The sequence below is a fragment of the Stenella coeruleoalba genome (genome assembly GCF_951394435.1).
Source record: "Stenella coeruleoalba genome assembly, chromosome: 8".
Taxonomy (NCBI): Eukaryota; Metazoa; Chordata; class Mammalia; order Artiodactyla; family Delphinidae; genus Stenella; species Stenella coeruleoalba.
Genome location: NC_137154.1, coordinates 68,559,920 through 68,572,812, shown reverse-complemented (window position 1 = coordinate 68,572,812; position 12,893 = coordinate 68,559,920). Strand labels below are relative to the sequence as shown.

Here is a 12,893-nt window from a genome sequence, read left to right as displayed (position 1 = left end):
CAACTACAGGAATGACAACTCTTTCTAGCTCCTATTTTTCACAGCCAAGGAGCAAAGGAACTTCTGTTGTTTGTCTAGAAAAAGAGATTCAAGGGGTCCTAAAAACTATCCTTAGATGACTGGAGGGCATCTTGTACAGGAGGGGTTAGACAGCTCGGGTTCTGTGTGGCTCTAAATGGTGGAGCTGGGTGACATCACAAGGAGGTGGATTTTGGTGCCCTAGAAGAGAGAAGTTGTCTTAGGTCCATCTTGTGAGGTAGTGAGTGCCCGGACTGGGGTTCAAACCTTGGCTGAATTATTGTGCCAGGAGTACAGTGAACAGGATGTCTGTAGTGGGTGGGAGGTTGGACTGGGTGAATTTCAAGTTCCTTTCACATCTGTGCAGAGGTGATAGGGTACAGTGGTTAGGACTGCCAGGTGTGAATCCTAGCTTGACCCTTACTAAGTTTGTGACCTTGAGCAAGTCAACTGATATTTCCAAGTCCAAGTTTCCTTAGCTTTTGAGGAAAGTTAATGATACCTACCCTTTAGGGTTATGATGAGGGTTAAATGCAATGACACCTGTGTGAAACACAGCTCAGTAACAGGTCACTGCTCACTAAATGTTAGTTGCTATGTTTGTCCCTGCCTTTATCTGTGCACTGCACTGCACGCGGTTTCTCGCCTCTATTCCTTGGCTCTAATGCTCCTCAGGCTTGAGCACTCCCTCCCCATCACCTACCTAATTCTAGGCATCCTTTCAGACCTAGCGCAGGTGGCATCACCCTCAGTGTTCTTCTCCCTGCCCTGCAAACCCTCACAGTGGCATCATACACCACTGGCTGAGGGCACGGCTGCTGTCACCCTCAGCCCTGCCAGCACAGAGCTCACCCACGGCAGACGCTCCACGCGTTTTACTGGAGCTCCAGTTTCTAGTCTGGGTTCCATATCTGAACCAGGACTAGGCAAATCAGGCATCCACTTCCACTAACATTCTCATAAACACATTGGTCTTAAACTCTGATGGTCTCGTGGCGAGTCCATTCTCTTGGACAAAGCGTCTCCTTTTTGATCTATTTCTAGATTAGACTTTTGAAAAATCAATGAAAATTTTCCAAACTGGACAATCATCACTGCCCCATGGGCTGCCCCAATGCTCTGTCCTCTGGCTTCCGCAGAGGAGCTCAAGGGCCTTTATCATTCCCCATCGTTTAGGTTGGTGTCGGGCTTTCTTACCCAAGTGCCAAAGTTCACCGAACATCTAAAGTTTACCAGGAGCCACCGCACGACCTCAGAACTCTCTCTGTAGCTCTCAAACTTTTGTTCAAACGTGATGCTTTGTGGGGGCTGGACTATAATGAGGCTCTTTGGCACTAAATTTCAAGCCTGTTTGCATTTTGTCAAAGCAACTCAGCATTTTGGTTTAAGATGTAAATGATGTTAATCTGACCCAAAAGTCTGCATGAGAGAAAGATGGGTTGGAAGTTGGGAGGAGGGTAGAATATTGAGGCCAAATCTGTATAAATATTACTACACAGCCCAGAATGGGCAGCTACCTCTATTTATCATCCTAATTATTCCACCAAGTGGTGGAAAAGTCCATTTATTGTATCTGTCAACCTTCTAGGATAAACAGACAAGCAGCAGTACTGGGTGTGCGTGTGTGTGTGTGTGTGTATGTGTGTGTGTTTGGGGGCCTGGGGGCATTTACTGACTTCAATTACCTCTCCTTTCCAATAAATGAGAAAATGTCTAAAATGATTAATGCTTTCCTTAACAGTTCTTCACTGTATTTTTATTTACGAGGATACTTCAGAAAAACCGAGAGAGCCATTACTATGATAATTAAGAGTTTGCCCTCTGAACCCAGAGGAAACTGTTTCTATTTTACGTTGATGTGAGATTTCTTAGAGTTTGGTTTCCTCACCAAACTCGCCAGAATTAGAATCACCCAGGCTACATATATAGTGGCTCCCAGGCTCCACCCAAAACCTCCTGCTATATTTGAGTGCGGGTCTCAGGAGTGGGCATTTCTAGTAAGCCACAGGCATAGTGGAGTCTGAGATCCTCTGCTATTCTGCCATGGGTCTATGAGGTTGGTGATCAGTCAGGAAAAATGGGGTTATTTGAATATTCTTATAGAGTACATAGCACTGGGGTTATGAATCCTATAAAAAATGGAAGAGTTCCTGTTCTTAAGATGCAGGGAATAAAACAAGGGCCCAAGATGAACCTTTATTGAATCAGCATGCCCTTCTCATCAGCCGTATGGCCCTGGGCAAGGCAGGCAGCTACCATATTTATAAAAGGGAGATTATCGTATATCAGCTGCTGAAGATGGGGATTGGGCCAGATGATGTTCTGAGGTCCTTTTACCACTAACATCCAGTATTTTATTTTGCAGCTTAATTACAAGAGTGACTTAAAGGTGCAAAGGGGCTGAGAAGTGAGGCGAGTCTGCACAGAGTTCTTGTTCAGGAAATGCTCGCTTTTTAAACCGAGAAAGCCTCCTCTTGGGACGTCTCGGGGCTGAATCACAAAAACTTCCAGCATTCTGGGTTTCCCGGGAGTGGAAAGATTTATGGGGACTCGAGGACAGGAGCCCTGGGCCAGGATACCACCTTGAAACTCACTGCATTTAAAACATCAGTGTCTCATGCAAAATGCAGAGCAAGACCCCTCTCTCCAACAAAATCTAAATCCCTGCTTTGAAGAAAACTGCTAAGCCTGCCCTCCCCCTTGTCTCTTCTTGAAGAACTCATACTCATCCCTCAAAACTTAGAATATAGGTGGTCTCTGGTGCCTAAATGTCACAGAAAGCTTTCCTCTGGCCACGATAGGGACTCTGTCCTTTTTCCTCCCCAGCATTCCTTATAACACCATTAATGCAAACAGGTACTTGCAACAGCTGAGTTCACAATAGCCAGCTCCTAAGAGCAGGAACTGTGTCTTTTTTCACTTTGAATCTGCAGTGCCTAGGACATTGCCGGCACCACAGTTTTCTACTGAACGAAATGAGTTCCCAGAGCACAAGGATTAATTAGCTGGTTTAGTTTCTCCTGCAGAGTCCGCACTGTCCTGTCTCGAACCTCTTTTGAACCCTGCTGTGAATCACTGCAGGAAGGCTCTAGCAGAGCTCTGGTACATAAATCAATTTGCCTACAAAGGAAATATAGGTAGGGTCTGGACGACTGGCATTCATAAATCCTGCATGTTGGTGGCTTCTGCCAGAAATGCATTTCACCTAGCACACATGCTTGGAGTTCCTTTGGAGCTAATTTACATATTCAACAGTTTGGATATCACTGCATCTACGTGATGAAAACACAAACAGAATTCACTGGGGACCACGAAGTGAGTGGCCAGCACTCTTCTAGGCTGCTCGGAGGTCATCAAAAGGTCTCTCGAGGGAGCTGTGATCTCTGGGGCCTTCCTCTGATGAACTCATTCTCCAAAGTGCAACACAAAACGTTCTACAAGGGAAGAGGGCAGGGGCCCTGCCTGTCCTCAATTACCTAAAGGATGTTTTATAAATGGCTTCTCTTCTGGCCACAGTACCTTTAGGCCAAGTTTTCACTGGCTAGAAAAACTCCAGGTGCAGTTTTCTTCGAAGAGGGCAGTGAATTTATGGTGCCACATGTCAGAGAGAGAAAAAGAGGGAGAGAGCAAGGTTTCTTGCTGACCACTGTGGTCATGCGACTCTGCAGCTATGGCCTCTGACCAGGGAAGGTCAAGGTTCAGAGACTCTAGTTACGTCGACAAATACAAACCATTCCATCTCTGCCGCTCTGAGGGCTGAATCCACCCCTTGACTGTGCTCCGGAATATCTGGCCCCTGTTTTTCACTGAAGCAAATCCAGCTGCCTTTCCCCTCTGCGATCGCTTCTGAACTTGTTTCCCTGCCTCTGGCCCGGCCCCGTCTAACCCATTCACCTCTGCAGCCAGCAGGCTCTTCATGAAATACAGACCTGATTCTGTCACTTCTCCCCCGTCAAATGAGCCAATGGCTCCCACTGCTTTGAGATAATTTCTAGAACGTCACCCTGGCTAATGGCTCTTCTGTGATCACTGGGCCGACTCACAAGTCTCCTTTGTCATCACTGGAAATCTCTTTCAATCCCCTCATTGTAGGTTGCTGTCTTGCCCCTAAGCCTCATACAAACAGCCCCTCCACTGGAATGCTGTCCCTCCCCTACCTGTTATCACACGTCTAATTCCTACTTTTTTTTTTTTTTTAACATTGAAATATAGTTGATTTACAGTGACGTGTTAGCTTCAGGTGTACAGCAAAGTTATTCAGTTCTATATATATATATATATATATATATATATTCTTTTTCAGATTCTTTTCCATTACAGGTTATTACAAGATATTGAATATAGCGCCCTGTGCTATACAGTAGGTGCTTATTGTTTATTTTACATATAGTATTGTTATCTGTTAATCCCATACTCCTAATATATACCCTCCACCTTGCCCCTTTGATAACCATAAGTTTGTTTTCTATGACTGAGAGTCAATTTCTGTTTTGTAAATAAGTTCGTTCATATAATTTGTGTTTGGATTCCACATGTAGGTGATATCATACGATACCTAGTGCAGCCACCGTGGAGAACAGTATGGAGGTTCCTTAAAAAACTAAAAATAGAGTTACCGTATGATCCAGCAATCCCACTCCTGGCCGTATATCCAGAAAAGACAAAAACTCTAATCTGAAAAGACACACGCACCCCAGTGTTCACTGCAGCACTATTTACAATGTGCAAGACATGGCGGGAAGTAAATATTTTGTCCAATGAGTGAATGAACGAATGCATGCATGCCAGGATGGTAATTCAGGCCACCTCTGAAAGCTCAGGACTGGGGAGGGCATCCTCCGAACCGCACTCACCGTTACAGGTGCAGCGCACGTTCCTGTAGAAACGCGGGCACACGAAGCTGATGCGAGCTGTGCTGTAGGTCATGAGCGCGTGGGAATCCAGCGACAAGCCTTGCTCGCAGTGCTGCTCCTGGCAATCCAGCCCGGAGCAGTTCTTCTCCAGGATGGCTGAGATGCGCATGACGTTCTCCAGATGTCTCCTGGCATTGGACAGCTTCTGGATCAGGTAGGCCGGCTTGTAGAACTCACTGTTGGGCGTCTCCACCGCGAACAGCATGTCCAGCTCATGGGTGCCCGCCACGGGCTGGATGCTGATGATATGCAGGCTGTCCTGCTTCTGGGTGAGGACCGCGTTCCGCAGGGTGCGCCGGAACCCGTGCATGTGCAGCCCCACAAAGTCCTCGGGGGATACGTTCTCGAAGCGGATGGTGACGGTGTTCTGCAGCATCTCGTGCACCAGCTGCTCCACATGCACGACCACGTCGATGGGCACCTGGAAACGGCCATCACTCACTGACACGTTCAGGATGTACTTCCCGCTGTCCAGGCCTCCTAGGGCGATGATTTTCCCATCATGACTGTTCACCTTGAACAAGCTTTTCTGCTCCGATTTCAGGGCAAATGTGAGGACATCATACACATCTTGATCTGTGGCATGGATCTTCCCAATGACCCCACCAGGAAAGTCGTCCTCCATGGTGACAATGAAAATTTCCAGGGGGATGGCTGTGGGCTTGTGGATGCTTTCCTCGATGACCCGCACGCGGATGTAGGAGTGAGAAACTTGCTGAGGTTTGCCTGAGTCTTTTGCCTAAAACAACCAAGAGGGAGAAAGCCAAGGAAGTAAGAAAAAAAACATAATAATTAAAAAAAGATCAACAAAACTCTGAAGATGTCTGTTCCTTTAACCATGTTTGCTTCTTCCTCCATCCCCTGCCACTATTCTGCAAAATGTTGAGGATGTGCATTTAAGTAAGAGGAGTGATTTATCACCTGGGGTCCCCATATGTACACTCTGTTATGGACAATAAAATGTGTCAACACAATAAAGCCATGGGGGTGAATTGGGAGGGAGAACAGAGGGTGCTATAGGATCCAGCATGCCCACAACAGGCTGGCCTTGTTTTAATTTTGGACAGAAGCCACAGGGGAACCCCATAAAGTGGCATTCCCACTTGTAGGAGAAATCTTTGTTCTCTTTGGCTTCTTTGCTTTTGATTGGACCAGACAGCACTTTTCTGCACATTTAAGAAACAATGTTATTTTAAGTGAGAAGTACACAATATCAGGGTTTAGAATAAAAGATGGTACACTGAAGGGCAAAATAGGTAGCCTGAAAAAACCCATTTTGACTTCCTTCTTTACATAAGAATTGACAGAACCACTACCCTGAAACAGATCATTACTGAGAACCTGCCATGTGCAATGTGAAGGTAGTCAGTGCTGTAGGACTTCTGAGAAGGGCAGATTCTCAGGGGCTGGGTCCCCAGGGCGGGTATCTCGAGATGTGGGGCTGCAAAGGACCTTGCAGGCCAGGTACCGTCTGAGGAGATGTGTCCTTGTATGTAGAAGGCAGTAGAAAAGCACAGGCTTGCTCATCACAGAGACCTGAGTTTGAATCTTGGCTCTGCCTCTATGTGTCTGGCCTGGAGTAAGTCACTTAACTTCTTCGAGCTTCAATTTCTGTATCTTTAATTTGAATCAAATAGTCCTATCTACCTCACAGGATTCTTGTACTGCGGGGATTAACAGACAGAGTGATTGCAACGTACTTAGCACAGGCTTGACTCATAGAAGTACTTAGTATGTGACAGTTAATGTAATGTTGTCATTTTTATTATTACCATCACCATATGCTTTTAAAAATGAATTATATGAACCGGAGATGCTGAAATGGAAAATTCATGTAAGAAGAGATAAATTTAGCAAATTAGGTTGAACTTGAAGTGAAACTGTGTATGGCCTCAAAAGACAGTGATGGGGCATCCCTGGTGGCGCAGTGGTTGAGAGTCTGCCGGCCGATGCAGGGGACGCGGGTTCGTGCCCCGGTCCGGGAGGATCCCACATGCTGCGGCTGGGCCCGTGAGCCATGGCCGCTGAGCCTGTGCGTCCGGAGCCTGTGCTCCGCAACGGGAGAGGCCACAACAGTGAGAGACCCGCGTACCGCAAAAAAAAAAAAGACAGTGATGAGTTTGGACTCTATAGGCCAGAGGTTGCCCACTTAGATGTTGAAAACCAGAAAGGTGACAGAAAGGCATGAAGCCACTGGGTGTAAGGTGGCGGACTCATGGGCTTGTGGCCTGAGAAGGACTGCACAGTCGTGTCTGCCTAAAGTCTGAAAGAGTCAGAATTCACAAGTTTTCAGGCACTAGGGAGCTCAGATGGATTTAGTTTAGGGGTTGGTACACTTTTTCTGTAAAGGGCTAGATAAGAAATAGTTTAGGCTTTGGGGTTATATGATCTCTATCAACTACTCAGCTATCATTCCACCAGAGAAGAAGCCCAGAGCATATGTAAATGAATCGGTGAGGCTGTGTTCTAATAAAACTTTACTTATAAAAACAGGCTGAGGACAGGATGTGGTTCAGGGGCTATTATAGTCTGTTGACCTCTGGTTTAGTGGAATGACATAATCAAAGTGGACTGATATAATCAAAGTGGAATGATTAGCCTGGAGGGGTGTAGGGATAGATCAGAAAAGAATGAGGCGGAAGCCAGAGGAACACCCGGGAGGCTTCCGCAATAGTATGAGTATCGGGCGATATAGAATAAAGTGGGGTGATGGCAAAGGGAACATACCTGATGCCCACGGGGACCTTATGAAGGCAGAAACGTGCGACTTGGTGGTAGTTTAATATAAGGGACTAGTAGGAGGAAGCTCTCCTACTAGTTTTTAGGTTTACTAGTTTTGGTGTTTACAAAGTCTGAGTTATGAAATATGCTCTCTAACAACCAGAGAAGGTATGCAAAGGACTGTACTAGCTTCTGTGAGAAGGCACTAAAACTCTCTCCTTGCCCTTGAGGACCTATACTGTGATATAAAATCATTCACATAATATTGTTGGACGCGTGGGTGGCAACTGAAGAGTTTATCAATGTGCTTGGACCCAAAAGTCATTAATTTGGAAGGTTTCGTGGAGTAGAGTAAGCCATAGTTTATCCAGAGAAATAAGGTACACAATGAAATGCTACATAAAGAATGGCTATTGTTGTTACTGCCACCATCAATAATGAGTTTAGGTTGCCCTCTGTGCCAACTGTGGGTAAAAAAAGTCACTCAGTTTCACTGATGGGACCCACATCTTGGTACTGGCAAAATTTGCACCCAGTGAATTTTTGGTGCTCTCTCTTTCCTGCTCCTACCCACACCCTTCCCATAACTGCCACTTTTGCCTCTTTGTCTCACTTCATTTTACACCATGACCTTGAAGAAGCTGAAATGTTGGGAGGCCATTGCCATCTGAATCCCTGTTCCCCTCCCATCTCACTGGGGAAACGTACCAAGTTGAGGTCTCTTCAAAAGCAGAGGCCATGAAATAGCTCAATCACATTAGGACAAGGATTGGTTCCTTCCCCACTCGGGTTGACCTGGGAAACACTTCTCAGTACCAAGTAGCAAGGCTTGACAAATGAGTTGTCTTTGGGGCTCGACTAGAACCCCAGGAATTTTCAGAATGCAGATTTAAGCCCAGTGACCGTCAGCCCGGCACACCCTACGGGAACGTCCCACTTCAACAATGATGCTTCCTTTCCCTCCTGTTCAACTTCACATACAGAGGCCACTTTTATTGGTGTGAAATTGAATTTGAAATTAAAATGAGTAATGATTTATGTTGACTTGCTTGACAAAGAAAACCCAACCAACGGGCCCAGCAACCAGCACGAGAGAAAGCTGGCCCGATGCGGCCAGAGGACGAGGCTGTACCTGGACACACAGCACATACTCTGGAGACTCCATGTGCTGGAAGACCACGGCTGAGCGCAGGATCCCATCCGAGTCCAACACGAACGCCTCCTCTTCGTTTCCCGACAAAATAGAGAAGGAGAAGGGAGGCCCATTGTGAAAGGAGTCTCTGTCTGTCACCACGAGCTGCAAAATGCTGGTGCCTACTGGCTTATTTTCCTGCATAAGAGAGTATATTAAAAGGGAAGATAAAATTACACCTCTCTTCACATTTAAAAAGAAAACCCATCATTACCAGCTGAGAGTGCTGTGCTAGAAACAGGGCTTTTTGCGGAAGGGATTCCCTGTGATGTTATCTTGTCTTCTGAAAATGTGCTGGTCTCTGTGAGCGTCATGTTTCCCATCCTTCGCTGCCACTCCACAGCTGCCCTGTGAGACAGTGAGCTGCACGTGAAAACATGAGGACTTGGCTTTGAATGGGTTTGCAGGTTCCAAGGATGCTGCTGGTTATACCTTGTCCTCGAAAGGCTGGAACTGCCCTGAGTTCACCCGAACGGCTCCAGAGATACACGGTGCTCATCAGCCTTCATGACGATGTCAGAAATCCTTTCGGGCCAAGAAAACATCAACCTTTCAGGATGGGAAAGCACTTCGTCACACTTACCACAGCACAGTTATGCGGAGGCCCAACATGGTGACACAAAGTCACAATACCGGACTCTTTAGGGGGACATCCTGGCAACTTCCCAGGAAAAATACAAAGGCGGGTGTCAGGTGAAAAACAGGGCTTTTCACCCCAGCCATCAGAACACAGTTTTGCTATTTCTTAAGGGAAGGGAAACGGGATGGGATGGATATTCCTCAGTTAGCGAATGAAGAGAAAAGGAATCTGTAAGTTTCGGAAGTCCGGATGTCATTATGCCAACAGGATTTTGCAGAAACTCTGCCTTCTACCCCAGATGGAAACACAAAGGCTCCTAGTTACTCCTTCTTGGGCCCAAGGTTGTCCTTACTTTGAAAACACCAAATTGAACTCTTCGGTAGCTCAGGCACTGACTGGTTTCCTTGCTCTGCTCTGTTTAGACTTCAGCATTCCCACAGCTCGGGCCTGAAGTCATTTTCATTCGTTCAGGCCTTCTGATGACATTGACTTTGGATTAACTGAGTTTGGGTCCCAGAGATGGAGACAATGATACCCTGCATGACAGCAGTCACGGGCGGGGCGGGCGCACTCATGTGTTAGGCGCTGAATTAGTCTTATGAGAACCATGTGTTGGAAAAAGAAAATCATTCTGGGGTGAACAATGGGAGGAGCATTTTTTTTGCAGGAGAAAAGAACCTCAGATACTTCTCATGTTGCTTCTCCTCTCAAGTGGCCTTTTGGTTGTCAGGAACTAGACACCGTCTCCCGCTGGAATAAGTTGTGGAAACGTCCCAGCCCAGTGTAGATTTATTAGTGCAAGCTGACAGTATCCTCAGCCCCACACAACACAGAAGATTTATTGATTTGTTTGCTCTCTCTATAAAAGCCATTTCCTCCAGACAAGAGAGAGGGTAAGAGGATGTGTGCCTGAGGGGTCGCATCCGAGGAAGGAGGGTGAAAGAGAACACAGACGGGCCCAGTGTTGCAGACAAGAAGCCACGGTCCCCGCTCGTGGGCTCAGAGTCTCTGTTCTCTCCCTGCTGACTTCCTGGAGCGCGTGTGAGAACAGTCTGTCAAGCTGATCGACGCGTGTCATAAACTGACCTTGAGTAGCCAGAGCCCATTTGGCGCTGGGCTAGTGAGCGGAGGCAGGGGAGGGGGGGCAGAGAGCAGCATCGTGGGGACAGGTGGGGAGCAGAGCCATGGAGGGAAGCGGCAGTAGGGGAAGGGGCAGAGCCTGGGGGGGAGCTCTGTGGAAGCTGGAGAGGGGCAGGAATGCACAGCTGCTGGAATGAGCATCAGAGAGGAGAGGAAACCAAAATACCGCTGGGGAAGGAATCGGGTTTCGCTGAGAAAGGGGTAGGAAGGGAGCAGAGAGCTGCTCAGCCTGATTCTGGGGGGGCTCAGTGGTGTGGGGAGCTGGGGGCCTATAGATGGCCAGACTCAAAGTCTTGAATGTTGTTCCAAAGGCGCCCCTCAAGATGGGCAGGTGATTCTGAGGCTGATTTCCTAAAGTATCCATGGTCCCCACAAGACACATATATCCATCCCTGTCTCCTGTAAGTCCTCCATGCTGACAGTATTCCTGGACTGGATTTCCTGATCCTCTTGAAGTCGGACTTTCAGCTTCTAGAAATACTGGGAAATGGACGTAGCTTGGCGCTTAGTACCGTGCTCACGAGATATCTTTTGAATTAAAAAAAAAAAAAAATAGCTGGGAAGAAAAGTCGTTCTCTCTGAGAGCAGAACACCAGCAGTAAGTCACTCTCTCCTGCAGTCTAATTTTAGAGAGCAAGTGGGTTTAAACTGCTAAACAAACTGCTTATGGAAGACTGATTTTTTTTTTTTTTTTTTTTTGCGGTACGCGGGCCTCTCACTGTTGAGGCCTCTCACGTTGCAGAGCACAGGCTCCAGACGCACAGGCTCAGTGGCCATGGCTCACGGGCCCAGCCGCTCCGCGGCATGTGGGATCTTCCCGGACCGGGGCACGAACCCGTGTCCTCTGCATGGGCAGGCGGACTCTCAACGACTGCGCCACCAGGGAAGCCCTGGAAGACTGATTTTAATGAGGAGCAGCTCTAGCCTGATGGCCAATCTCCCTTTGACAAACAAGATGGTTCGTATCAACCTCCCTCCCCTGCTAGAATAGCACAAAGTGGCTTAAAGGCAGCCTGTCACTGTGGGAAGAGAATAGTCTTTTCAGAAGACAGACCCGAGTTCAAATGCTGACTCTATCACCTAACGGTTTCATGATCTTGGTTGAGCTACTTAACCTCTCAGATCCTTACCTCCTTCACTATAAAGTGAGGGTGGTCGTGAGGACAGACCGTGTACGGAGAGCACCTGACACTTGAAAGAACCCCATTGGCCGTAGCACTGATCGACGTTTTATGAATCAGTTGCAGTAGAAGAATCAGGCTCTTTTCATACTAGCCCTATGATGGGATGAGTTGATATTAGGTAAAAACAAGAGTAAACCAAGATGAGTAACTAACAGCGGAGGAAGGAGGATGAGTGCATAAGGACAAGAGCCTGGGAGGCCAGATTTGCTCACCTGGATCACAGCGGTATAGTTAGCAGGTGTAAATACGGGGCTGTTGTCGTTTACATCAGAAATATCAATGTTGACAGTGGCAGTTGAAGACATCGCAGGAATGCCGCTGTCTACTGCCTGGATGAGCAGGGAGTATCCAGACACCTGCCAAAGCACAAAGGGCCGACAGTGAAGGATCACAGCGCTTGCTTCCTTCTGGGCTCGCTCAGGCGCTGCAGGCTTGCAGTGCTTTGCGGAAGATGAGCCATCTTCACGTTGAGTCTCTAGACCGGGGTTTTTCAACCTCGGCACCAACTGGCCTTTGGGGCCAGATAATTCTTAGTTGTCGGGGGCGGACCTGTGCGTTGCAGGGTGTTTAGCAGCGTCCCTGGTCTCTACTCACTAGAAGTCAATATTGCCTCTGCCTGCTTGTCACAACCAAAAATGTCTCCAAATATTGCCAGATGTCCCCTGGGGGTAAAATCAGCCCAGGTTAGAACCACAGCTCTTGGCCGTCGTTCAAACTATAACAGTTGTCACAACCGATCTGTCCTAAGTATGACTTTTCATACTTTGGGAGTATATTACGGGCTTCTATTACCCAGTGAAGTCTTTCTACGTTTAAGCGTCACGCCTATGGCATCTTTTTCCATATTTAAATTTCACTTTGAAGACATATTTTTGGTCCAAAAAGGCAGTGTTTAGAAACTTAGTTTAACCTCGGGCAGAGGAATCTGCTGGACCATTCTTTCTGACCTAGATACCTTCAGGTTATCCTTTTGTATCTGCTCACTTAGGGTCCATGCTGTTCATGAAACCAGGACCACAGGATCCCGACGCTGAATATACTTTTCTGCTTTCTTGCTTTGGAAGGACCAAAATTCAAACCATCTAGAAAGCCAGGTTTTTGCTTTTTCTTTAAAGCCTCCAAAAATAAGAAAATACCAGCATCTA

At 47.1% G+C, this 12,893-nt stretch overlaps 1 protein-coding gene across 5 annotated transcripts in view; it reads right to left on the bottom strand.

Moving 5' to 3' along the window:
* Positions 1-12,893, bottom strand: part of FAT3 (FAT atypical cadherin 3) — a 697,691-nt gene that overhangs the window by 40,230 nt on the left and 644,568 nt on the right. For all 5 annotated transcript variants that reach the window (XM_079929094.1, XM_079929092.1, XM_079929095.1 and 2 more), the window contains 3 exons: positions 11,961-12,104; positions 8,785-8,982; positions 4,872-5,670 (listed from right to left, as the gene is read on the bottom strand). In XM_079929094.1, coding sequence (XP_079785220.1) covers positions 4,872-5,670; positions 8,785-8,982; positions 11,961-12,104 — 1,141 coding nt within the window. The remainder of the gene's footprint in view (positions 1-4,871; positions 5,671-8,784; positions 8,983-11,960; positions 12,105-12,893) is intronic.